This window comes from Symphalangus syndactylus, chromosome 22 (genome assembly GCF_028878055.3).
Source record: "Symphalangus syndactylus isolate Jambi chromosome 22, NHGRI_mSymSyn1-v2.1_pri, whole genome shotgun sequence".
NCBI lineage: Eukaryota > Metazoa > Chordata > Mammalia > Primates > Hylobatidae > Symphalangus > Symphalangus syndactylus.
This window is the reverse complement of record NC_072444.2, coordinates 12,267,804-12,295,140: the sequence shown is the minus strand read 5'-3', so window position 1 is coordinate 12,295,140 and position 27,337 is coordinate 12,267,804. Positions and strand designations below refer to the sequence as shown.

The 27,337-nt window shown below is 46.6% G+C and overlaps 2 protein-coding genes across 13 annotated transcripts in view; one reads left to right on the top strand and one right to left on the bottom strand.

The window, feature by feature from the left end:
- RHCE (Rh blood group CcEe antigens) overlaps positions 1–22,262 on the bottom strand; it is a 68,591-nt gene extending 46,329 nt beyond the window's left edge. Inside the window, exons 1-3 of one of the 10 annotated variants that reach the window (XM_063631561.1) lie at positions 22,245–22,262; positions 20,320–20,488; positions 522–708 (exon numbers count right to left, since the gene is read on the bottom strand). In XM_063631561.1, coding sequence (XP_063487631.1) covers positions 522–688 — 167 coding nt within the window. In that variant the 5' untranslated portion in view covers positions 689–708; positions 20,320–20,488; positions 22,245–22,262. Of the gene's footprint in view, positions 1–521; positions 712–3,345; positions 3,446–12,644; positions 12,943–20,319; positions 20,489–20,901; positions 20,999–21,822; positions 21,841–21,870; positions 22,096–22,244 lie in introns of those variants that run through there. The other 9 variants (XM_055261117.2, XM_055261114.2, XR_008653805.2 and 6 more) reach the window with 9 other exon arrangements.
- A 524-nt stretch (positions 22,263–22,786) lies between these two features.
- Positions 22,787–27,337, top strand: part of MACO1 (macoilin 1) — a 68,782-nt gene continuing 64,231 nt past the window's right edge. Inside the window, exon 1 of one of the 3 annotated variants that reach the window (XM_063631548.1) lies at positions 22,787–23,075. In XM_063631548.1, coding sequence (XP_063487618.1) covers positions 22,996–23,075 — 80 coding nt within the window. In that variant the 5' untranslated portion in view covers positions 22,787–22,995. The remainder of the gene's footprint in view (positions 23,076–27,337) is intronic. The other 2 variants (XM_055261100.2, XM_055261101.2) reach the window with 2 other exon arrangements.

Genomic DNA, 27,337 nt, shown 5'->3' with positions numbered 1-27,337 from the left:
GGCACATGCCTGTAATCCCAGCTACTCAGGAGGCTGAGGCCGGAGAATCACTTGAACCCAGAAGGCTGAGGTTGTGGTGTGCCGAGATAGCGCCATTGCACTCCAGCCTGGACAACAAAAGCGAAACTCCGTCTCAAAAAAAAAAAAAATAGAATGTCTTTCTAGGTGTGGCATGCCTATTTCTCTCTGTCTAACGTGTTTCTTTCCTTTTCCATAAACTTATATTGATTATGTAACTTTACAAAATCATAATCGACAATAACAGGAAAGAAAGGATGCAGGAGGAATGTAGGCCTGGACTCCTTGTGATACACAGAGTAGGGCTGTCCAGTAAAATACAGGATGCCCAGTTAAATATGAATTTTAAACAATGAATAATCTTTTAGTATAAGGATGTCCTAAATATTGCACCGCATTGGTGCTAGACAGAGAGGGGCCAATATCCCAGATCTTTTGGAACCTGTCCTTTCGGGTTCCATTCCCTCTATGACCCAGAAGTGATCCAGCCACCATCCCAATACCTGAGCAGTTTGATGACCACCTTCCCGGGAGGGAACTGGCTCAGGAAGCCGTCCAGCAGGATTGCCCACTGCACACCAAGCGCCAGCATGAAGAGGTTGAAGGCCACACTGCTCCAGCTGTGTCTCCGCAAATTCGAGGTGAGGAAGCCCAAGCCAAGAGCCGCCATCACGGTCAGATCTTGGCCGACTGCTCAGTGGGGAGATGGCGAGAAGGAGGAGGGGGAAGCAGACGAGATTTAGGGTGGTGTGAAATTAGAGTCTTACAAAATGGCAGCTGGAAGGGACATGCGAGATCATTTACAAGTATTTCGTCAAGTTACTTTGCCTCTTTGAGCCTCAATGTTCTCAGCTGAATAATGGGGATAACATACACATGCCGTGTGGGGATAAGGTAAGGATTAGAGGAGCTAAAGCTAATTAAGCACTTAGGGCAGGGCCTGGCCCATATGAGTGCTCAGTAAATGTGGCAATGATTGTATGATTAAACCTAATAATAAGAACAAGTGTCAAGCACACGTGCTTGATGCACATGGACACTCAGTAAAGGTCATTGCTGCTGTTATTGCATATCAGGGCCAACCGCCTGGCTGGGCACATGAGAAAATAAGACCACAGAAGCCAAGTGACTTGGCCCAGGACACACAGAAAAGAGAGGGCAGAGATAGGCCCAGTGCTCTTGTTTTTGGGAACCACATAATCTTCACAGCAAACCTCCCTCCCTTTGCTGCCTGCTGCGACGGACCTGGGGAGCTGGCTGGCAGAAAACATCAGGGCCACCTGGGTAGCCCTCACCTTTCCCAGTCTCAGACCCTGAGCAGAGGCTGCTGTGGCAGGTGAGTGGAAGAGATGCATCTGAGGGCAGGGAGGGGCCCAGCAAAGTGAAGAGGGTGAGCACTTTGGTTTAATTCCAGTTTTGAAAAAGGGTTAGCAGCTTAGCTCCAGAACGAGACAAACTTGGGTTCAAATCAGGACTCTGGCACCCTCTAACTGTGTGGTCTTGATCTAGTTACTTAACATCTCTGAGCTTTATAACAGCCCACATTTCTTAAGCGTTTACCATGTGCCTACGCTGTTTTAATCACTTTACATAGACTATCTTGTTTCGTTCTCACAACAACACTTTGACGTGGGCACTGTTACTGTCACCATTTTACAGACATGAAAACCAAGGCACAGAGGAGTTACGTAACTTGCCCCGGTAGGTAGAGCTAAGATTTTTTTTTTTTTTTAATTTTGAGATAGAGTTTCACTCTTGTCACCCAGGCTGGAGTACAGTGGCGAGATCTTGGCTCACTGCAACCTCTGCCTCCTGGGTTCAAGTGATTCTCCTGCCTCAGCCTCCCAAGTAGCTGGGATTACAGGTGCCCACCACCATGCCTGGCTAATTTTTGTATTTTTAATAGAGAAAGAGTTTCACTATGTTGGTCAAGCTGGTCTCGCACTCCTGACCTCAAGTGATCTGCCCGCCTCGGTTTCCCAAAGTGATGGGATTACAGACATATACCACAGGGCCCGGCCTACAGCCAAGATTTAAACCTAGATAATCTGCTGGAGCCTGTGCCTTGGACTACCACACCATCTGCCCTCCCTCTTCCTGTTCTTGTCTGCTAAATAGGGGAAATGATCATATCTCCTTCATTAGGTTGCCAGAATCAAATGGTATATGTAATGCACATAATTGCTCCAAATTGTAAAAGCTGTTTTATCAATAATCACCAACTATTTTCGCACATGAATAAATGGCTGCAGAGAGAGAGATCTTGAAGAATTTTTTTTTTTCCATCATGAATATTGCCTCTAAGTTTGGGAGATGTTTTACTTTTTTAGTTTTAGTGTTTAAATTTTCTGCAACCAGCATGTAGACAATTTTTTTTTTTGTTTTCGAGACAGAATCTCTCTGTTGCCCCGGTTGGAGTGCAGTGGTGTGATCGCGGCTTGCTGCAACCTCCGCCTCCAGGGTTCAAGTGATTCTTGTGCTTCAGCCTCCTGTGCTTCAGCGGGAACCACAGGTGCGCGCCGCCACGCCTGGCTAATTTTTATATTTTTAGTAGAGACAGGGTTTCACTATATTGGCCAAGCTGGTCTCAAACTCCTGACCTCATGTAATCCACCCGCCTCCGTCTCCCAAAGTGCTGGGATTACAGGCATGAGCCACCGTGTCCAGCCTAGACAATGTTTTTTAAAAAGGTGGAAAGGGAAGCATAGGCTTGGAGTTCACAGAGCTCTGTTCGATCCCAGCTCTATCATTTCCTATTAGATTAAACCTCACTAAATTGCCACCAATTGACTCTTTTGGACATACAAAAATATTAACTTAGGAGGCTGAGGTGGGCGGATCATGAGGTCAGCAGTTCAAGACCAGCCTGGCCAACATGGTGAAACCCCATCTCTACTAAAATTACAAAAAAATTCGCTGGGTGTGTTGGCGGGCACCTGTAATCCCAGCTACTCGGGAGGCTGAGGCAGGAGAATCGCTTGAACCCAGGAGGCGGAGGTTGCAGTGAGCCGAGACCGCACCACTGCACTCCAGCCTGGGCGACACAGTGAGACTCCGTCTCAAAATAAATAAATAAATAAATAAATAAAATAAAATAAAATATCAATTTTTGTGTTTCAACTTCATAGCCCTGTGGTCTTGTAAGTTGCTTACTTTCCTTATCAGCTAAATAAGGGTAATTAGACCCACCTCAGAGGTTGCTGGGAAATCCAAAGGAAATAATGTTTTGTTCAGGTGCTTAGTACAGTGCCTGGCACATGGAGAGCGCTCAATAAATAGTGGCTATTCATCAACATCATCATGACAATCACAGCAATAGGAACTCACCTGCCACTGGTCTCCGGCCCTGGCTTTGATAACAATGAGAAGCTCTCATTACTGGACCTCTCCAAAGTCTCAGAAAAAGTTTTTGATTTATAAAGTACATTTAAAGTCACTTCCATTGAAACATACACACACCTAGGGTCTGCCAGAGAGGACAAGGGAGGACACTGACATTTCCAAATCAACCTGACACCACCAGGATATAGGAGGCCCCCAAGGACCTCCACGGGACCTGGGGATTTGGGGCGTGGGTGAGAAGTGGGCATTAGGAAGGATTCAACTCTTTGCACTTCTTCTGACAGCAGGGAGGGAGGTGCAGGGAATGTTTCTGTCTCCTGCTTGCATCCTTAGGAATGGGGGTGTGTGGCCAGGGGACATTATATACAGAGGTTCCTCTTGGGATTACTCAAATTCCCTCAGGAGCCAAGCAGGAAATATATATATGAAGGTGCAATGCACATGTGGGAACAGTGAGGCTCGTGTTCAGTAGGAGACTGCACGCCCCACTTAAGATATGCAAATTCAACCTTTTATTAAACACGATTGTTAAAGTGCATCTGCCATTTTGCAGCAATGCTGTAATGCATGGGGTCCAGACTTACTGAAGATTCCATGAGTAGCGCAATTCTTCCGTTTTCCTCTCATTTTACAGAAGGGGACCAGAGAGAGCCTGTGAGGGGTGCCCATGACCGGGCCCAGAGGAGAATTGTACTTTCTAAGGAAGACCTTCAGGAAAAGTTTATGAAAGCCCCACAACTTAGAGAAAGAAAATCTAACCTGGTAGTTCAGCAGTGAACTAACTACCAGGCCCCAAAACATGCCGGCAGCAGAGCCCAGCTCTGAATGCCTGGAATATGTCCTTGCACAGGCTAGGTTGTCTCTAGCTCTTTTTCTCTCACCTCACTAAGCGATCTTAGGCAAGTCCATTACCCTCTTTAGGCCTCAGTTTCCCTGTCTGTAACACATAGGAGTTGGACTTGATACTCTCTAACGCTTTTACAGCTCTGGAATATTCCAAAGAAGTTAGTGGAAGATGGGGAGAGGAGAGTTGCCTGGATAAGGGCAGAGTTGGGGCCCTAAAGATGAGGAAGTCAGACCGGGTGTGGTGGCCCATACCTGTAATCCCAGCATAATCCCAGCACTTTGGGAGGCCAAGGAGGGAGGACTGCTTGAGCTGAGGAGTTCAAGACCAGCCTAGGCAACATAGCAAGACCTTGTCTCTACAAAAAATACAAAATTAGTTGCGCGTGGTGGCGAGTGCCTGTAGTCCCAGCTACTCGGGAGGCTGAGGTGGGAGGATGGCTTGTGCCTAGGAGGTTAAGGCTGCAGTGAGCCGCGATCACACCACTACACTCCAGCAGCCTGGGTGACAGAGGGAGACCTTGTTTCAAAAAAAAAAAAAAGGCCGGGCACGGTGACTTATGCCTGTAATCCTAGCAATTTGGGAGGCTGAGGTGGGCAGATCACTTGAAGTCATGAGTTTGACACCAGCCTGGCCAACATGGTGAAACCCCAACTCTACTAAAAATACAAAAATTAGCCTGGCATGGTGGCGCATGCCTGTAATCCCAGCTACTCAGGAGGCTGAGGCAGGAGAATCGCTTGAACCCAGAAGGCTGAGGTTGCAGTGAGCCGAGATCGCACCACTGTACTCCAGCCTGGATGACAGAGTGAGACTCTGGCTCAAAAAAAAAAAGAGAGAGATGAAGAAGTCAGAGGATCCTGGGTGGGGGCTTTATCGGTCACAGCTGCTGCCCCTGATCCCGATTTCCTGATTCCAGGTATAGGCGCTCGGGGCCTTCCTCCCCAAGGCTCCACACTGTCCCTGAGAGAGGAATTGTGCCTCAGCCAACAAGATGAAATTAGGGCAGCAGTTTCCATGAGCTGTTGACAGAGCTCATGCACCCCAAACTGGTCAGGAAATAACATTTGATCAGGCTTCTCTTCCCCCTGCCCCCTTATCCTCCCACCTCTCCTGGGCTCCAGGCCCATTTCCACCCCTCCATTATCTGAGCTCCCGCTTCAGGGCTGGGCCCCAGCTTGGAGCATCCTCATTGGTGTCAGCCTCCACCTCTCACAGTCTGCTCTGCACTCACATCAGCTGCTGGTTTGATAAGCTAATGGGCTCTAAGGTGTTCAGGGGTGATAAGAAGTGGATGTGCTACCTGGGCGCCCATGCCTGGGCCCAGAGGGGAATTGTATATTCTACGGAAAGCCTTCAGGAAAAGTTGATGAAAGCCTCATGACTTGCAGAAAGAAGTCTAACCTGGTAGTTCAGCAGCGAGAGATAAGGCAATACTCACCATCGTTGTAACAGCAGGCACATAGACAGTACCCCACGTTCCAGGCACTGTTCTACGTGCCTTACAGACTTAGCCCACAATGGCTTCAGGCAGGAGGTACGATTTATTATCCCCATTTTAGAGATGGGGAAAGGGAGGCACAGAGAGGTGCTATAACTAGTCCAAGTCACAGAGCTAGTAAATGGTAGCAGGAGGATTCGAACCCTACCTACCTAGATTTAACCATTATGCCATCCTGCCTTTCTATACAGCATATATAGCGTTAACAGTGATGAACAGTGTGGGTCTCTGAATCAGGTTGTCGGTGTTCAGAGCCTGGCTCTTCCCCTGTGTCCCAGCTTCCTGAGCTGTAAAATTGGGATGAAACAATGCCACCTGCTCAGAGGATTGCCATGAGCACTGAGCTCACTGGCTCATGCAAGTCACTTCGCCCAGCATTGGGTACGTAGTGAGTGTTAGTAACTATTACCCCGTGCCGGCTGCTGATTAGCGGTGTGACTTTAGGCAAGACTGCTCTCCCCCAGGCCTGTTGCAAGGAGACCACTTGCAAAGAGTTCGTTTGGATAACAGCATTTTGGCCTTCTGAGTCCATCCCCGTGGGCAGCTGCCTCCTCCAGTCAGCTGCCTCTGTGATTCTGGATCTGCGCCCCCTCCCACTCTTGCCCCCCCTCTGGCCTGCAGAAACTTCAGCACCAACAGCTCTGAAGACAGACCCAGCTTCACTCCCCCAGGCTCTAGGGTTGACCTCCACGCTGTGCTCCCACTGCTGCCTGGGAAGACCTCTGCAGCCTCAGGCTGCCGCCACCTCCTCGCCCACAGCCTCTACTCTACCGGCGACTCTCACCCCTGCAGCAGCCTGGGAAGAAAAACAGATTTCCCAAAGGGGCAGACCAAAGCCGCAGTGTGGAAGGTGCCAGGGTTTGGAGTGTTTACATGTCACTGGGAAAACTCCTCTGTCTTCTAGTAGCCCCTCTCTCTGCCTTTGAGGAGTATGGGGTGGGGATGTGGGACTGAGTGGTATCCACAGCACAGGACCCAGGATAGTCTCCCAGTTTGGTAGCCTTAGGGAAGCTCTGCCTTGTAGGCAATTGTTATAGTAATGGCCCCCAATGAATCACCAACTGCCAAACATGTGAATGAGGTCATCTGAGGCCATCCTACCCCAAACTGCAGATGCATGAATGACCCTGGGTGAAACCAACAGAAGAACTGCCCAGCTGAACCCAGCCCAGTTGTTGCACCACAGAATCACAATCATGAGTAAATTAAAAGGTTGCTATTTTAAGCCACTAAGTTTGGGGTGGCTGTTATGCAGCAATAGGTAACTGATACTCTCTGCTTCCCCTAAGCATATCATAGGCCCCTTAACTCCAAGCCCAGAATGAACATATCATTGTTCATTCATCCTCACAACCTGTCCCTCCCCTTCTGACTCATCTCAGGAACTGGTAGCTCTCTATGCCAAATCATACATCTGCAGCCAGCCTTAACTCCCCACTCTTTTCATCAAGTACAGCTGATTTTATCTCCTAACTATCTCTAGAATCTCCTCCACTGCCCCTGCCCATCTGGTCTCATCACAGGTCCTCCAGACAAGTAGTCACTACAGCAAAGAACACACGCCCCAGAAAATGCTCAATACAATCACCAGGGTAGCTGGAAGAAAACAAGCAATTCTAGTTTTATTTTTATTTAAACAATTAAGAAACTAAAGCTTTGGGGCCAGGTGCAGTGGCTCATACCTGTAATCCCAGCACTTTGGGAGGCTGAGGCAGGTGGATCACCTGAGGTTGGAGGTTTGAGACCAGCCTGACCAACATGGAGAAACCCCGTCTCTACTAAAAATACAAAATTAGCTGGGCGTGGTGGCATATGCCTGTAATCCCAGCTACTCAGGAGGCTGAGGCAGGAGAATTACTTGAACCTGGGAGGCGGAGGTTGCGGTGAGCCGAGATCCCACCACTGCACTCCCCTGGGCAATAAGAGCAAAACTCTGTCTCAAAAAAAAAAAAAAAAAAAAGCTTTTGATAATAAAAGCTAATACTCTTTATGTGTGTCAATTCATTTATCCTTTCAACAACTTAATGAAACAAGTACTATCATCCTCTGACAGAAGTTGAAACAGAGACAGAAAGAAGTTGACTAATCTGCCCAAGGTCTCTAAGATACAGAGGCAAGATTTGAATCAGTCTAGCTCCAGGAATTCTCCAACTTTCATGCACAGAAGAATCACCCAGAGGGCTTGTGAAAACACTGATTGCTGGGCCCCAGGCCCAGAGCTTCTGATCAGTAGGTCTGGGCTAGGGCCTGAGAATCTGCATTTCTACTAAATTTCCAGGAGATGCTGAGGCAGCAGGTCTGGGGACCACACTTGGAGAAACATGGATCTAGGCTATTCTATCTCTAGAGGTACTTTGTGAAGTTTTCAATTCTGCAAATATTTAATATTCAGATTCACCTAGAAGCCACCCCTCACTTGCTCAGGATGTCATACAGCCTTGAGTCTCCTAGCTTTGGAAGGTGCCCTAAGGGAATATTGGTCCAATGAGAAGGATTCGATATGCATTTTTCTATATTCATCATGTTGCAACTAATGGCAGGGTTTTATGTTTTATTTATTTTTACTTTCATTTTTTTTTTTTTTTGAGATAGAGTCTCGCTCTGTTGCCCAGGCTGGAGTGCAGTGGCGTAATCTCAGCTCACTGAAAGCTCCGCCTCCTGGGTTCACGCCACTCTCCTGCCTCAGCCTCCCGAGCAGCTAGGACTACAGGCACCCGCCACCACACCCGGCTAATTTTTTGTATTTTTAGTAGAGACGGGGTTTCACCATGTTAGCCAGGATGGTTTCCATCTCCAGACCTCGTGATCTGCCCGCCTCGGCCTCCCAAAGTGCTGGGATTACAGGCGTGAGCCACCGCACCCAGTCTTTATGTTTTATTTATATTTTTAAATTTGTTATTACATCCTCGCATCACCTCAAATATTTTTATTTTTTTTTGAGACAGGGTGTTGCTCTGTCACCTGTGCTGGAGTGAAGTGGTACAATCCCGTCTCACTGCAGCCTCAAGCTGCCAGGCTCAAGCAATCCTCTCACCTCAGCCTACTGAGTAGCTGGGACTACAGGCATGTGCCACCACACTGGGTTAAATTTTAAAGTTTTTTTTTTGTTGTTAGCAATGGGGGGGCAGGTCTCCCTATGTTTCCTAGGCTGGTCTTGAACTCCTTGGTTTAAGCGATCCTCCCCACTTGGCCTCCCTAAGTGCTCAGCCAGGGTGGTTTTTTTTAAATTAACTATTACAGAACTTTTAAAGCATATACGAAAACAGAGAGAATAGCACGATGACCCTACGTGCCCATCTCCAAACTCTGATGATTGTCACATGAGATCAATCTTGTTTTTATAATCCTTTTCTACTTTTTCTTTTCTCTGGCATAAAAGCAAACCCCAGATATCATGTCATTTCAATGTGCCTCTCTAACAGATGGAGCTTTAAAAAAAAAAAACCCACCATGCTTTTATCATACCTAACAAAATTAACAATAATTCTTGTATATCATAAGACATTCATGCTATATTCAGATTTCCTGATTGTCTCAAAATGTCTTTTTAGAATTGGCAGGTTTTAATAATCTATTATAGTTTACCAGGACTGAATTCAATTAAGTGGATTGACAGATTAAGTTACCTAAGTTTAACTCAACAAACTTTCACAAAATGAAGTAATGGCTTAACCAACTCATGCAGAAAAACACAGATTGGAAGCATAGAAATAATGGCAGTCAAGTGAACAAAAAGGAAAAGGCAGAGTGAAACTTCTCCTCGTACAAGCTGTCAGTCACATTTGAGATTAAAAAAATGTCGATCTAATCAGATCTGACAAGTCAATCAAGACAATTTCAAATTATCAAGAAGACTCTGAGGAGTGAATTTTCATCCACTATCGTCAACTGTAGCAATGGACCCTGCCTGGAGATTGACACCATTATGATTAGTAATTTGAAAATATTATATATTTCATTTTGATTCTTTCAATTTCCCTAATTTGTACGTATTTATTATAACATACAAAATACATTAATGTAGTAATACTTAAAGTGTAACATACAACCATGGTACATGCTCAAAAAATGGTGTGTACACCATCAGAAGGTTGAAGCCCTCGAGTCAATACTACACTACAGCCTCCACGCTGGTCTTGTGTCTCAAGCCCCTTCCCCTGTCCCCTACGCCAGCCCTGGCATGGCTTCCTCCATGACCCAAACCCAAACTTGTCGCACTTCTGTTTACTATTCAGACCTCAGACTGAAGCCAAACTGCGTATGCAGCCCAGTGAGTCTACCACCCGCTGCTTCCCTCTTTATTTTTATTTATTACTATTATTTTTTTCAGACAGAGTCCCACTCTGTCACCCAGGCTGGAGTGCAGTGGCGTGTTCTCAGCTCAGCAACCTCTGCCTCCTGGGTTCAAGCAATTCTCCTGCCTCAGCTTCCCAAGCAGCTGGGACTACAGGCACGTGCCACCACATCCGGCTAATTTTTGTATTTTTAGTAGAGACGGGGTTTCACCATGTTGGCCAGGCTGGTCTCGAACTCCTGACCTCAGGTGATCTGCCTGCCTTGGCCTCCCAAAGTGTTTGGGATTACAGGCGTGAGCCACCACGTCCAGTCCCTGCTTTCCTCTTTGATTTTGTTGTTGTTGTTGTTATTGTTTGGTTTCTTGAGATGGAGTCTCGCTCTGTCACCCAGGCTGGAGTGTAATGGCCTCCCAAGTAGCTGGGATTACAGACATGTGCCACCGCACTTGGCTAGTTTTTATAATTTTAGTAGAGATGGGGGTTTCACCATGTTGGCCAGGCTGGTCTCGAACTCCTAACCTCAAGTGATTCTCCAGCCTTGGCCTCCCAAAGTGCCAGGATTACAGGCGTGAGCCACCTCACCCGGCCCCTTGCTTCCCTTTTGAAGCTCCAGGGCAATGCAATATGAAGCCCAGGCTCAGTCTGCTCTAGTGTGTGCACACGCAATGGCACCCACCGTGCCCTCACTTGGATGACCCTCCTTTGTCCCACGAGTAATTCCTACTGAGCCTTCAAGACCTGGCTGGGCAGTCACCTCCCTCCAGAAGCCTCCCCTGACACCATCGTCTCCCCTGCCTGGGTTGTGGACCCTCCTCTGAGCTTCCATATAAAGTGAGTTTCTGAGGACAGTTTGTACTTACGTTAGTAGCACGGTGCAGGGGTAAAGAACATGGACCCTAGAGTCAATCTACAGGGTTGGAATAGCGGCTGCTACACCTACTGGGTTATATGACAAATGACAACCCCACTGTAAAATGGGGCCATGATGCATAATGGTTAAGTGTAAGGAAACTAAATCCAGGATGGCTAAATTTAAATATGCTGTGCTATTGCTAGCTGAGCGACCTTGGGCAAATTACTCAACATCCATATGCCTAGTTTCCTCATATGAAAAACGAAGATCATAATAGTACCCACCTCATTGGGTTGTTGTGAGGGTTCAATGTAAAGCACTTAGAATAGTGCCTGGTACATAGTAAGTGCTCATAAATACCAGCTCTAATCATCATGTGTCTGGATCCCACACTGGATGTCATACATGGTTGAATGAATGGAATGCACTGAATTGTATTGGATTGAAATGAATTAAAGTAAATTGAAATGAATTAAAATTGTGCCAGCTCTTGTTTGTCACTGAAGGCTCCTCTCTGGGCCAGCCCTTTAAATGGTATAAGGGCTTCCCTCCCTAAGTCCTACTTGTCACTGCCACGGCCCCCAGGATGACTTCTCTTTGCCTCCAATTAACTTGCCGTTAATATCACCTAGGAGCAAGCAAGCACTCAACCAGGCTCAAGCTTCAACTTTGTCTCAGGGACATTCTTCAAGGAGGCCCTGTCCATTATCAACAACCTATCAGCCCACTGAGATGCCTGAAACTCATTTCAATATTTTTAAAAAAGCAAAGTCACACCATTGTGGACATCTGTCTTATTTACAGTTGTCTCATCACAGTCTGGGAATATTTTTAGCTGAATATAAAATAACCATCATCCTACCCTCCCCTTCAGCCATACCTTCTGGTTCTGGATTTACAGACAGCATGCAGACTTCCCAGCCCCTAAGTGAGAAGAAAGCTGGGGTCGGTGGGGGTGGGGGTGGGGGTGGGGGGTAGCAACAGGCTGAAGCTTCCAAAAGAAAAGTAGTATAGATATGAGCAAGAGAGCTGGGCACAGTGGTTCACACCTGCAATTCCAGCATTTGGGAGACTGAGGCTGGAGGATCGCTTGTGTCCAGGAGTTTTGAGACCAGTCTGGGAAACACAGGGAGACCCACATCTCTACCGAAAAAAAAAAAAAAAAAATTAGCCAGGCATGGCAGTGCGCTCCTGTGGTCCCAGCTTCTTGGGAGGCTGATGTGGGAAGATTGCTTGAGCCCAGGAGGTCAAGGCTGCAGTGAACCATGATCATGCCACTGCACTTCAGCCTGGGCAACAGAGTGAGGGTCTGTCTCAAAAAGAAATAAGAAATGAGCAAGAGGCCACAAAAAGGAAACAAAAACCAAAAACCCAACAACAACATGAAATTGCTTGCATAAGATAGCTGCACTTGTATCCCCTAAATCTATAAAAATAAAAAATTTTAAATAAAAAGATTCCTTGCCACTAAGGAGAGAGAAGGGGAAGCAGAGAAGCAGAGAATTATGAAGACCATTTGGCAGAGGGAATTTGAGGAACACCAAAGAGGATGCCTCTCACTGCGCTGAAAAATCAAGGCAGGCTTCACGGAAGAGGGAATGCCCAGGCTGCTTCTAAAGGAAAGCTTACATTGTTGGCTGAATTTTGGTGCAGTCTACCGAAGAAGATGGGGGAATTTTTCTCCTTGGAATTTTGTAGAAAGGAACATCTTTGCCCCTGGAGAACCACAAGCCTCCCCCACCCCTGCCCCTGCTATTTGCTCCTGTGACCACTTTTCCAATGAATCCTCACCTTGATAGGTCGCCACGAGCCCCTTTTGATCTTCTAAGGAAGCGTCGTAGTGGGTAAAAAAAAAGAAGAGGAGAATGAGAGCTGCTTCCAGTGTTAGGGCCCAGAGGGGCAGGCAGCCCCGGACAGACCGCGGGTACTTGGAGCTCATCCTGTGTCCGTCTCTGTGCAGGGGTTCCACCAGAACCAGGCATCACCCCTCTCTCCAACACCTACTTGAGGGCTTGAGGGAGCGATAGGGGAGACACCCGCCAAAGGCCTTATCTCAGGCTGCAAGGCTGGCTGTGCTGGCCTGTCTATGGAGTTAACACGGAAGCAGAGGGACTGTGATGGGGAGGGGAGGAAATGTATGTTTTCCAATATTAAGTCATTCATTCAACAAGTTGCTGTGTTCCTGTTACAGGTTCCTGCTGTGCTCAGTTTGAAAGAAGGCATTCTATTCCTTTGACACCCAAACATAATCCTTCTTTACTCTGTACTTCAGTCACCTTCACCATATCCTTGTAAGAAAAGCAAGGAAGGGATCAATACTCCTATTTTATGAATAAGGAAACCGACGCTCAGAAGAGGCTTTCTTTTTAAAACCTTACAACATGACAGAGAGGGCACCCAGTGAGCTCTTCAATTCAATACAACAGTGTATTGAATGAGAATGAATGAAAGCAAAGAATGGAGCTGAGCCCTGGGGAGGATACAGATAGGACCCACGTAGAATTGACTCCTCATAGTTACACAGTTGAAATTACTTACATCTGAATTTGTATTTAAATCTATGTGTTTCTAAGCATTTTAAGGGTGAGTGGCAGAAGGGAAAGGAGACATGGGTTTGGCTCTAGTAAAAACCTGGAGGGGATCCTGATCCAGCCTTAAGGTGAAGTTGCTCTACGTCTGGTCACCTCCTCACAGGGCAGCCCAGGACTCTGCCTGGGGCACTACAGTGCATTTGAGGAAGGCCACCAGCCTCAGCATCCCCATCCCTCAGTAGTGGACAGTCCAGTACCCTGGCATGAGCTTTAGGGGACTTGGGACTTAGTTCTAACCCTGCAGCCAACTTCCCCTGTGGCTCCCATCCATGTGCCTGGCAGAAGGTCTGATACATGGTGTCAAGGAAGGAAGGAAGAGAGAGAGGGATGGAGGGAGGGAGGAAGGGATGAAAGAGGAAGAAAAGAAGGAAGGAATTGGAGTTTCCTTATTTTCTACAATGGCCCCAGCCACTGGCCACTGAGTGTAAACCGAATGTGTGGAGCCCCAGAGAATAAAGCCAGGGCCAGGAGCTGCAGGGAGGTGGAAAGTGGAAAGTGGATACTTTATTGACCATTACAGTTGTCCACTGAAATACTCAGGAGGTAGTGAGCACCTGTCACTAGAGGAATGCAGAAATTAAAAACAATTCCTATGTAGATCAGAGGAGATTTTAATCACCCAGTAGAATCCTGTCATTTTATTTTTAGACGAAGAAACCAAGACCCAGAGAGGTCATACCTAAGGTCATCTAGTCATTTGGCATCCGTCACTTCTTGCTCAGTGCAGCTTTATTTACAGAAGGAAAAAACTGAGACTAACCTAAATGTCCACTAGCAGGGGCTTGGTTAAGAAAACTACAGGACATGAAACTTGCTACCAATATGATGGCTCTGAACATATGCAGGAAAAGCAAGAGGAAAATGCTTTTATCAAAACTGACACAGAGGATACAGTTTAGTGAAAAAGCAAGTTATATAACAGTATGTACAATATACTCCCACTCTTATAAAATAATATGTTAGCACATGCATAGAAGAAAGTTGGCTGCAAGCCACTAAAACATTGGTTAATTTTGCTTTATACATTTTCAGAGCTAACTGTTATTAAGTTCTTGCTAGGCACCATTCTAAGCACTTTACATATATGAACTTAGTTCATGACACAGGGCTAGTAAGTAGTAGAGCTGGGATTTAAACCCAGGCAGCCTAACTTCAGGACCTGGGTATTTGACCACTTAACTGTAGCCTAGATCAGGGGTCCCCAACCTTTTTGGCACCAGGGACGGGTTTTGTAGAAGACAATTTTTCCACGGACCAGGGTGAGGTTGGAGGGATGGTTTGGGGATGAAACTGTTCCACCTCAGATCATCAGGCATTAGTTAGATTCTCCTAAAGAGCACGCAACCTAGATCCCTCTCATGCGCAGTTCCCAGTAGGGTTTGAGCCCCTATGAGAATCTAATGCCGCTGCTGATCTGACAGGAGGCGGAGCTCAGGCGGTAGTGCTCGCTGGCCTACCTCTCATGCTGTGCGGTCAGGTTCCTAACGGGCCACAGCCTGGGGGTTAGGGACCCCCAGCCTAGATTACTTCTAAGTCTTCTTCCAAATCTAAAAGTCTAGGAACATGGGCTTCTAAGCCCTCTGCTACCCCAACAGCAATTAAAGGGGAGGGTACCCCAATCCCCAGAGGTCAGAAGTCTCCATTCCTCTCACAATTGCCTCCTGGTTCTGATTTCTGCTCTATTTCTGGCAGTCAGTACTTCTTATAAACTGGGTTTCCTGAGAAGGAACTCCCCTGTGCAGTGGGATAAATGGATGTGACCCCTGCTAACCTGGGCCCAGTACAAGCTCTGTAAACCAGGCAGCCAACTGCACCTACCTGCCCAAGGGCACCAGATGTCAGCAAGATGAACACTAAAGATTTCCAGGCAATGCCAACCCCTGGACCTGACAGGCATGTTTACCAGCTGGCAAACAGCATGGGTGGTGGTTGCGTCCAAGGCACTCCAAATCCCTGTGTGTCCCGATCCTGCCCCAGTAAGCAAGCAGCAGGGACTGACTGCTTGACAAGAGGACCCCGTTCCTCGCAGAACAGAAAGGCTTTCATTAAAAAAGGGAGGTATCCCTGCAGTTGGCCTCTCCCGACAGATTTGTCAAAAGCAGAGTTTTTGCTCTTCCCCTCTGACTCTTATAAAAGGCCCCATTTTCTGACTACATTTCCTGATATTCTGTCTTTAAATCTTCAAGGCAGGTCACCTGCTACAGAAAGCAAAAGGGATCTAGGATAGATAAGTCAAAAACCAAATACAGTAAAATGTTAATTGTTGATTCTAGCTGTGAGATGTATGGCTTTTCACCGTACAAGTCTTTCAACTTTTTTTGGTAGATGTTTGAAATTTTTCATAATAAAATGCTGGGGAAAAAAGCACTCTGTGCACCTGCTGTTCTCTCTGTCTGAAACACTCCTCCTACCAGATACAGATGGCCTCCGACTTACGATGGTTTGACTTAACGCTTTTCAACTTTATGATGGCACGAAAGCAACACACGTGCAGTAGAAGCCGCGCTTAGAGTACCCATCCCACCACTCCATCTTTCACTTTCCGTCCAGTACTCAGTACATTACATGAGATATTCAATACTTTATGATAAAATAGGCTTTGTGTTAGATGATTTTGCCCAACTGTAGGCTCATGTAAGTGTTCTAAGCATGTTTAAGGCAGGTGACACTAAGCTATGATGTTCCGTAGGTTAGGTGTATTAAATACATTTTTGACTTACAGTATTTCCTACTTACCATGGCTTTATCAGGACATAACCCCATTGAAAGTTAAGGAACAACTGTACTGGCTTGCTCCCCACCTCACCTCCCTGGATCTGTACTCCACCATCCCCTTCTCAGGGAAGTTTTCCCTGACTGCCCTATTTTTTTGTTTTTTTTTTTTGAGATGAAGTTTTGCACTTGTTGCCCAGGCTGGACCGCAATGGCACAATCTCGGCTCACTGCAACCTCCACCTCCCAGGTTCAAGCGATTCTCCCGCCTCAGCCTCCCAAGTAGCTGGGATTATAGGCGCACGATACCACACCCAGCTAGTTTTTGTATTTTTAGTAGAGACAGGGTTTCACCACGTTGGCCAGGCTGGTCTTGAACTCCTGACCTCAAGTGATCCACCCGCCTCAACCTCCCAAAGTGCTGGGATTATAGGTGTGAGCCACTGTGCCCGGCCTCTGACTGGCCTATTTAAAAGGACAGCATCAACTCCCCTTTCTGCTCCCCTTGACAAGGGTTCCTTGTGTTCCCCTTTTAGTTTCCTTCACAGCACTTACTAGCATCTGACGAAGTCTATATTTTTACTTGTGTATTTAGGTTTTTTTTTTAGACGGAGTACTCTGTCACCCAGGCTGGAATGCAGTGGCACGATCTCGGCTCATTGCAACTTCTGCCTTTTAGGTTCAAGCGATTCTCCTTCCTCAGCCTCCCAAGTAGCTGGGACTACAGGCATGAGCCACCACACCTGGCTAATTTTTGTATTTTTAGTAATGACAGGGCTTCACCATGTTAGCTAGGCTGGTCTCGAACTCCTGACCTTAGGTGATTTGCCCACCTTGGCCTCGCAAAGTACTGGGATTACAGGCATGAGCCACTGTGCCTGGCCATGTGTTTGTTTATTATCTGCGTTCCCCTATGAGAATCTGAGCAACACAAAGACAGGGACTTTTGACTGCTGTGGTTGCTGTTGTATCCTCAGCACCATGGAAGTCCATAGTAGGTGCTCAATAAATATTTGTTGGCTGAATAACAGCTACCATTTCTGGAATGCCAAGCACAGAACCAATCATTTTGCGTATGTTATTTCATCGGATCTTCCTCTCAAGCCTGTGAGTGTAGGCATCATTACGCTTACAAAAGAGGAAACTGCTGCTCAGAGAGGTGGCGTGAGTACCCAAAGCCACACAGCTAATAAATGGCAGAGCTGGGACCTAACCCAGATCCATCTGACACCATGGCTTGTGTTGCTAATTACTTTGCAATTCTGCCTCCCAAGTTACTAAATCGCCCAGTCTCAATTTCCATATGAGTCAAATAAGATGATGTACTCTGGTCTCCCCACAGGGTTATTACACACGTGAAAATTTGTCAGCAGGCCTGGCAGCCTGAGTTACGGAAATGAAGCTGAGCAAGTGGTGCTACGACCGCGGCGTGCTGGTCTGAGCAGCCAGGCTTCCTGCAGGTGTGGTGAATCAAGCCAGGGAGCCCACAGCTTTCACGTGTAATCATGACTTTCCTGTAAAAACTGGACTCCCTGAGAATACCTGCCATGCCCTCCTACCTGAGTCAAGCTCAGTCATGGGCAGTGACCAATGAGGTAGGAGGTCCTCTGGTCCCTCCCTGGAAATGTGTCCATGCCAAGGGTGTGACCTTGCTCTGGGCACGTTTGGCTAAAGTGCAGCTAAGTCAGTCATTCACTGATTTAACACACATGAGCTTTGGAGTTAGACAACCTGGTTCAAATTCTGGCTTTGGAATGAGCTGTGTGACCTTGGGTAAAACAGTCAGTGTCTCTGTGCTTGTTTCCTCATCTGGAAAGGCAGAAAATCAGAGTGTCAATCTCACCGGGTTGTTGTGAAGATTCAACAAGGCAGTGCATAAAGTGTCAGATGTGTAGAAAGCACTCCATAAATGTTAGCAATTATGATTATCACACAAGCTTGGCAAGTTTACTGTAGAAACCTTTGAAAATACAGATGCATAAAGCTAACATAAAATGTCCATTTCAATCTCTCCAAAAACCAGCACTATGTTTTGAATGTATATCCTTTCAGATGTTTTTCTATTCCTGTCAATTTAGGCCTTGTTTTTCTCCCTACAAAAATGGGATTACACAGCACATACTGTTTGGTAACTTGTTATTTTCATGAACTCTATATCATAAGCAGTTTCCAAGCCAGGAAAATCTGTCTACAACACTATAACATGGTGGTTAAAGAGCCCAGGCTCTGAAAGCAGACTGCCTGGATTTGAATTCCCAACTCTGTTAGTATGTGACCTCAGGCAAGTGCCTTAACTCCTCTGTGCCACAGTGTCCTCATCTGTAATATGGTGCCAGTAATCCCTATCTCATGGGATTGTTGTGAGGATTAAAACAGAATGTATCTGATACTTGGAGTGGTGGCTGCCATAGTTAGTGCTGTGTATAATCATCCTCCGTGCCACACTGACTTCCATGGTACGGATATGTGATAACGGGTTTGGTCAGTCCTCTTCCAAACTAGCCCTGTTCTAAACACTACAGTGAACATCTTCCATTAACATGGCTCTGGCCTGGTGTGGTGTCTCACGCCTGTAATCCCAGCACTTTGGGAGGCCGAGGCAGGTGGATCACCTAAGGTCAGGAGTTTGAGACCAGCCTGGCTAATGGCAAAACCCCATTTCTACTAAAATCACAAAAATTATCCAGGTGTGGTGGCGTGTGCCTGTAGTCTCAGCTACTCTGGAGGCTGAGGCAGGAGAATCACTTGAACCCAGGAGGTGGAGATTGCAGTGAGCTGAGAATGCACCACTGCACTCCAGCCTGGGTGACGGAGCAAGATACCGTCTCAAAAAAAAAAAAAAAAAAAAAGATTTCTCTAGGGGATACAGGTACATGTGTAAGAGGTGGCCATCGAAATGTTTGGACTTTTCTGTGATTCTTATAGGGCAGGAACAAAGCTCAAGACAGCTAGTGGGCTTGCAGGGATTGAACGGGATGACAGAAGTGGGAATACTATTTCCTTATATGTAAAACAGGGTTTAATGATCTGGCCTCTAGAGCTGTTCTGGGCTCAGCTGAAGCCCAAGTGCAAATCCCTTCATCAGAAAGTCCCAGAAGGAGGGACAAGCCTAAATTCCTATGTAGGCCTTGATCTTCTGAATGAGGGTAAATTACTTCCCTTCCTTGTTTTACTCATTTGTAAAATGGCCACTGCTGATCTTTGCTTCCTGACTGGTGAAGGTGTGGGGAGCTGGGGCCTTCTGGCAGGAGGCCTGCCTCAGGTCAGCCCACTTCTGTGCCCTTAGAATCCCAAAGGGCCATTTCAGGTCTCAGAGGAAAAAGGCTGGCACTTGGCTGGAGCCAAAAGGGCTTATGCTAGAGTGGGTCATGGAAAAAAGAGCTGGGTCTGGAGGAGTGAAAGAGGAAGAGTATGGAGATGGGCAGTCCTGCTCTGGCCTGTCTTTGGATCTTGGCAAGAAGGCCATTCCCATCATCTCACCCCAACTCTATCCATCAATAGCTATACACAGGCACCACAGCTTGCTCAGCTTGCGCTTTGAGCTAGATTGCTCTACCACACCTATTATGTGACCTTGTTTCCTCTCAGCCTCAGTTTTCTCACTTGTAAAATGGAGCTAGCACGATCTGCTTCTAAACACAGAACTAGAAGCACCACCTCCAGAGGAGATCTTGGCACAGGGTGGGCTGGTGACTCAACCAAGGACACTGGTGAGTTGCCATGTGAATTGGGATTGGAACTTAGACCTCCAGACCTTCAGGATCGTTTCTCAGCCATCACCCTGAGATTTTCTCTGCCCTTTCTCTGCTTCCACGTAGTCCTAGAGCTCAACACTAACTCTCAGCCACACCCCCCATTGCTCCCAGCCACTCTGCACTTTTGCTACAGCATGAGATGCCCTGTCAGGAGCCCACTTAATAGTAGGCTAGATACTGAGCCTCAGAAAGCTGGCATGTGTCCCCAATGCCTCTCATCTTTTCTTTGGATTACTCATCTAACCATCCCACTTAGTCTCTGGCCCAGGTAATCTGGAACACTGCAGTCATGGGAATGAGGGATATTCAAGTCTGGGGTTCCCATGGAGTCTGGAGCCAGGACTTTACCATGTACCTGTTCCTGCCCACCCCAATGCCTTTAAGCTTCCATTTTGATTTGGTACCCACCTGTATCTTCCTCTGTGAACCAATCTGCCTTGGCAGCTGAAGACTTTTTTCCGCTGCTCCACACATAGCATTCTGTTCATATCCTTTCTCAATGATGGGCAGGCCTTGGTGAAACTTTGAGCTCACAGAGTTTGTTTTCTTGGCCACTCAGTGCCACTTGATCAATATACTGAAATAGAGTTAAGGCATGAGAAACAAGTACACTGCTAACAGCAGTTACTTTCTGTTACCTACTGCTTGTCTGGCTCTGAAGGCTCATTGTCCTCCAAGCCTTAAAACAAACCTGAGTGGAAACAGACTCTGAGAGATTTAGTAACTTGTCCAAGTTAGTAAGTGGCCAAGCTAGAATTTCAGCCCTAGTCTGAAAAAGCAAGTACTTTGGCTATTTTTCTGAACTGTATCTCTGCAGGGTATAGACTTGATCTCCAAGAAGCTTTTTGCCTAAGTGGATGGATAAGCCTTGCCTAAGAAACCACACACCAGAAGTGGCACTGACAGGGATGCTGTGTTGGGGCAGAGGCAGGAAGGGGGAAAGATCGATTGCAGTGGATTTAAGGATAGTGAGAAAAACGGTTTGCTTGCCTGGTGTAGCCTGGAAAAGGAGGGTAGGTCCCCATTGTGACCAGCTCTGGATGCCCTTCTAAACAGAATGAGTTTTCTCTTCCAGGCACTGGGAGATCTTTGAAGGTTTGTGAGCAGAAGAAAGTAACACAGAGTCATGATTGAGGACAATGCATTTGGTGTAAAGTTTCTCCCTGGGGTAGATGTTGATTAAGGGAGGGGTGATTACAGGCCAGAGAGAGTTCTGTGTGTCCCAGGACAAAACAAAATGGCATCTACTTCCTGAGAAGTTTTTTTTTTTTTTTTTTTTGAGACAAAGTCTCGCTCTCCTGCCTCAGCCTCTCCAGTGGCTGGGACTACAGGTGCCCACCACCACGCCCAGCTAATTTTTTTGTATTTTTAGTAGAGACGGGGTTTCACCGTGTTACCCAGGATGGTCTCGATCTCCTGACCTCGTGATCTACCCGCCTCGGCCTCCCAAAATGCTGGGATTACAAGGGTGAGCCACCACGCCCAGCCCTTCCTGGGAAGTTTTTAAAATGCACTGGAAGACTAACTGCCCCATTGTCGTTGAGGGATTACACTGGTAAAGCTACTGGATAGGACATCCCGCAATATTTTCAGAAATATTTATAAAAGCTGCATTAAAACAAGTAAAAATGCTTATGTTAAAAACAGTATGACTACTATTCTAGTATGACCACTATTCTATTTAATAGCAATAGTAACATTATCATCCATAGGGGAAAACTGGAAAACAAGCAAATACAATAAAATGTCAACTGTATTTGTGTTAATGTGATGAGACCCATGGGTGTTTTTTCCTTTTCGGCCACTTTCCTACATTTTCCCCAGTTTTCTCTAATGATAAACATTCTTATTTCTCTCAAAAAAAAAAAAACACCCTGCGGCCTTTTCTAAGTGTTATTTTGCCATACGTACGTGGCAGGGGAGTTATGAGGAGTAAACGAGCAAATACACGCAAATTACCCAGCACGGTGCCTGGCATAAAATCGGCGCTCAATGAGTATGACGCGTAAAGGGTCGCCGGCCCCGCCGAGCAGGCTCCCGGTCCGGCCCGGCCCGGAGGCCGATGCTTTGCGGTAGTGCCCTCGCGGGTCCTGCGGACTCGGCGCCCGCGGGGCCCACAGCGCTGCCCAGCCTGTGGACGTGGAGCCCGGGCCGCACCGCCGCACAAGCCCCGGGCATCTCTGCTCTACGTCGCGCGCCCCCACGGCTCCGCCCCGTGACGTAACCCGGGGCGGGGCCGCCACCTCCGATTGGCCGGCGCGCTGTCACCACGTCGCGGGAAGCTGGCAGGGTGTGTGTCTGTGTGCGTGTGGGGTTTGCTTTGTCATTCGTACCCCCGGTGCGCGCTGACGCGGCCGGCCTGGCCGAGCTCTCCAGCATCCGCAGAAGGGTCCCCGGCGCTGTTCCTGGGATGCTGCCTTACATAATGACGCGACTGGCTGAAGCGCACGTCAGCGCAGACACCGCACATGCCGCAAACCCGGGCCTTCCGATTTCATACATTGCTAGACGAGAGCCTACAATGCCATGCCGTACGGTATGCTCTAGTAGGGATTACAATACAACGAAACGCAACCCAATAATAATAAAGCATACCTTCGCAACAAGGCGTAATATAGGATGTTATATTTATAGGGCCTATTTATAAGCCTCTATTTAAATCTTTTCTGATAGGCTCAGCCGCGGACCCAGACACCATAATGATTGGCGCATTCTTCTGTCCTTCAAAGAGGCGGGTTCTAGAGTCAGTTTTGCCTCAGCGGGCCCTGGGATTGGCCGACAGCGGTTTACCGGTGGCTTCGATTGGCCTCCCGGGCCGTCCGTCGGAGCTGGGGAGGCGGGGCAGGCGGGTGGCTGGTGCTGGGCGGGCGGGCCCCGGAATTGTCATTTCTTTGTTTCCGAAGGCGGAGAAGGCTCCGAGCCCCCCCTCCCCGTGCCACCCCCTCCCCCCGGGTGCTGGCTCCATGTCTGTGTGACCGGCCCCAGGGGTAGAGTCCAGGGCCGACGCGGGGCGGGCCAGCGGCGGCGGCGGCGAAGAGAGACGGCGGCGGCGGCGGCGCGGGCACCCGGCCCCCCAGCGGGAGGATGAAGCGGCGGAACGCCGACTGCAGTAAGCTCCGCCGCCCCCTAAAGCGGAACCGTATCACCGAGGGCATCTACGGCAGGTGAGCGGCTGCGCCCCCACCCCGCGGGCGCGGGCCCTGCGGTTCCCCTCCAGCTCCGAGGGGCCCGGCCCCGTTATGTAACCCCGAGTAGGCCGCACGCCCGCGCCGGGGGCTCTCCTGAAGAGCGCTGGCCCCGGAGCCGCTGGCCGGCCGGCCGGGGGTCCGCGCCGGGGGCGCGGGGCGTGGCGAAGGCCGGCCCGGCCGGGCGGGCAGGGCGCGGCGGGTGCTGGCTGAGGGAGCCGCCGCGCCGCGGTTGGTAAGCGCCGGGCCCGCCGGGGGGAGGGGCGGAGAGCCCCCCCCCCCAAACCAGCCCGGCGTTCCCCAGCATCCCGGCCATGCCGCTGGGCCCGGAGGGACGCTTCCGGGACCCCTGACTGGCCGCCGCTGGCCCCCGAGCCCCCCGGTGGCCTGGGGGTTTGCTGGCCTGAGCCAGGAGGCGCGTGGACCACAGCGCGGGGGGGTGGGGGAGGCTGACAAAGTTGAGAGTCCACTGTGGCCCCTCGTTCCCCCAAGCTGCCAGCAGACTGGCCTGGGGCCATGCTGTCACTTCTTTCACCTTCTACTTCCCATATGGGATCTCAAACTTGGCACCCAGGGCTGAAGCTGATACCCCCAAATCATGCCCTGAGGCCCTGCTCCAGACTCGGAAGGGTCTGATGACCAGTTTTTCAGCAAATACTGTTTTGACAATTCCAAGCAGAGAGCTTGCTTTGAACGTTTTTAAGAAGGGATTTTCTCCAAACTCTTTTTTTTTTTTTTTCATCCGCAAGAAAAGCAGTGTCCCTTTAAATAGAAATTGAATTCAGTCCACCGGTAGAGAAAGACAACAGGTTCATGGGGCAACTTACTATCATAGCTTCCCCAAGTCGATTTGTGCACGACTGTTATTTTCTGGTTCTTCTCAGAATGTTAATTGTAAATGGTATTTGCCTTGATACAGATTTCGGTGGAGTGGTAATTAGTTTACAAAGGAGAATTCTCAGCATGTGGATATAGGCTTAATTGAGTCCTCATGGTGTTTTACAATTAGCTCCTCTAGCTGTGGGATTTCAAGAAATATGTGAGGTAGCTGATGACACCCAAGTTGTCTTAACATAACTGTACACCTTGCACATGCTCTTGTTTACAGATGTGGACTGATTGCTTTCCACAAGCAGCTGACTGATGTAAACACTGGGGATTTTCTTCAAGTTTCAAAGCATTAAGAAATCAATTAAAGTAAAAATTTCTTGGGTATATTCTTATAAAATGAGCCATAGAGCATAGGAGTAATTCATTCATTTAACAGTTATATATACTATGTGCCAGGAACATTTCTAATCAGTGAAGATAGAGCAGTGAGTAAAACAGACTCGAATCTATGCTGAATCAACCTAACGACCATTTTAACTAAAACTGTAAAAGCAAACAATTTTTTCTACACATAGATGGAGGAAAGGTCTCTTCAATTCACGTTACATACACTGTACATTCTTGAATTAAAGAAAGTTTTTCCCCTTTGGCTATTGAAAAATATTTGACCAACTTAACATTAATGGTAACATAAAAATAGGAAAGGGATATTAAACAGAGTTGGTAGACTTAGCACAACTGTGGCATTTAAATAGCTGCTATTTACAGTAACATAAGATGATGTACCTCCATTTATAGCAAGAAGATTGAGAGTCCCATATTGTTTATGTGTTTTCTGCTGTATTTCAATTTCTCTTTGTACTTGAACAAATAGACCCAGTTTACAACCTGCGCCATAATAGCTACTCAGTGTGAATCGATGTGAAGAAGTGAATTCATTGTTTAATGAAGATTTATCATCTTACTGATGGCTTTTGAAATTTGAATTTTCTTACCCTAAAGGTTAATTGTAAATACTCTATGCAAGTTATTCAGAGCTTCATCTGCAAAATTTTAAAAAGCAACAGTGTATTAGCCTTAAATCTTCTTAGGCTTCTCTGTTTTGCATTCTTTAAGTTAAATGTTAATAAAAGACCTAAATGTATTTCTACCTGTCTTTCCTGGTTGGAGCATCATATATCAAATGAGCATTTCAACTCACTTATCTGTTTCTTGGTTTATATTATGGAGTATTGGGCTGAAGAACAAGATTTTTTTTTTCTTGCCCAATTCTGTTTTTAAAGAGATTCAGAAAAATTTCCTGTTATTTCTAAAGCAAACAGGATGAGTGGACTGGTTATAAACTAAAATGCTTGAGGATTCATGAATATCAAATTTCTGGTGATCATCAAATTTAAGTCTATGCTAAGTTGTTTTTCACACCATCTATTGCCCATTTTGTTTCTCAACAACATCTGGCCAATTTTGGATTCATTAAATAGAGAGCCTTGTTTTTCTTCTGGGGCCGTGTTGACAGTTTTGATAACCACTGTCTACTGTTTCATAGCCAAACCTTTCATGGACTTATTATTTTCATGTTCTCAGTCTGTACAACTTTCTGAGCCTTGGCATAGGAAGGAGGCAGCTGTGGTGAAAAGCGCACTGGACTGCAGGAATCAGGAGACCCAGGATCAGACTCAAAATCCCAGCTCTGCTGCTTTAGGCAGACAGGGCATCCACAGCTTTGAGCCCCGGTTCTCCCATCTTCAAATGAGTTTTGAGGACTAAAGGAGATATGTACAGTTTGTGAAATGCTTTATAAATCCTAGTGTAGTTTACAGATACTATTTACCATGTTGTTGCTATCACAGTTTAACATGTGTGGTTTTATTTTTTAAGGAGGCAGGAAATACTATAAGATTTGGTGCAACTGTAAACAAAATTTGAGTAGCCAAAACAAGGGGTCAGTTGCTGTTTGGTCTTGCTTTAAAAAATCCTGTTGTGGACTCACTTTTAAATCATGGGCTGCAGTCCAACAACTGTTACTGAGGTGACTGTCAAATGATATCATTTATTGTGAGTATCATGGCTGTCTTGGAATTCTGTTTCGGGGCGAGATACAAGGAAAATTAATTTTAGACATTATATTAATGTAATCTGCATTTATACATATGAAATATTTGAAAAGTGAAACATGCTATAGAAATATTTTAGTCCAGTTAATAATTAAAAATAGGAGAAAGGAAATAGGAATAGTGATCTTTTCATCTTACTAGGGGCTAAAGTTCGACGTAGTTTTAAAAAAATCAGACCCAGCCCAGAGCCTGACAGAGAGTCGACATTCAGTGTTCAATAAATGTTGAGTGAGTAAATTAATAAATGAATATAAGCTAGTCCATTTCATTCATGAAGTGCCTACGTTGTTCAGGGAATTGTGGAGGATACAGGATAACACATGGCTCATTGTCTTCAAGGAGTTTACAGTTTAGTAGGCCGTAGCAATACCATCTTAAATTTGTACAGTGGTTTAGAGTTTCCAAAGAACTTTAAGTTCTGTTCAAGTAAAAATATTTCTATTGTACTAAATTTTAGCTTACTGTTTTAGTGGTTCACCTGACACATTAACAGCTGTATTTTGCTCTGTGCTATTTTATGATAAAGTAGACAGTTGCCACTATATGAGGGAGTCTTTTCTATCTCAAATGAGATAGATATGAAAGTACTTTAAAAATTATGAACATAAGTTATTAAGTACCTAACTTATATTTCTAAGGTCGTTTGGTTTTCTGGGCTGGGTTCTCTCCCTGTGTCTGCCTGGACACATGTGCACCAGACACTCCCAATAGTAATATCTCATTGCCGGCAGTGATTTTCCAGGTGAGGTGAGGTTAGGGTACTATGTAGTTTTTAAAAGCCTTAAGGGGATTCTGTATGGTTTACCCCTACCTCTCACTCTGCCATACTTTCCACTCCCTTCCCTCAGAGAATTACTGACTTTATAATACAAAAATGAGGAGATAAGATGTGGTAAGTAGAAGAAGGAGGCAGAAACATTTATGTTTAAAGTATACATATATTCCAAGTCTCTACAGTTAAATGGTTATTTATACAAGTAGATATAATACGAATTTTAAGTAAGGTATATGTTTTAAGCTTCTGGAAATGATTTTATATCTGTGTTACTGGTGGCTGAAGGAAGTACCCCTTCACTGTGTATTTAAGACTGCTTCCTGTCTTCATGTACTGGATTCTGCTCGTAGTGCTGTGTGAAGCTCAGGCAGTGCAATATTGTACCTGTCATATTTTTGCAGCTTAATGCCTTAAAACTAGGACTAAGAACTCAGCACTGGTGTATATGTTATTATTTCCCATTTTTATTTCAGAGAAAAATTCTCTGGTCCTTGGGGCTCCTCAAAAGTGACTTTAAAGTG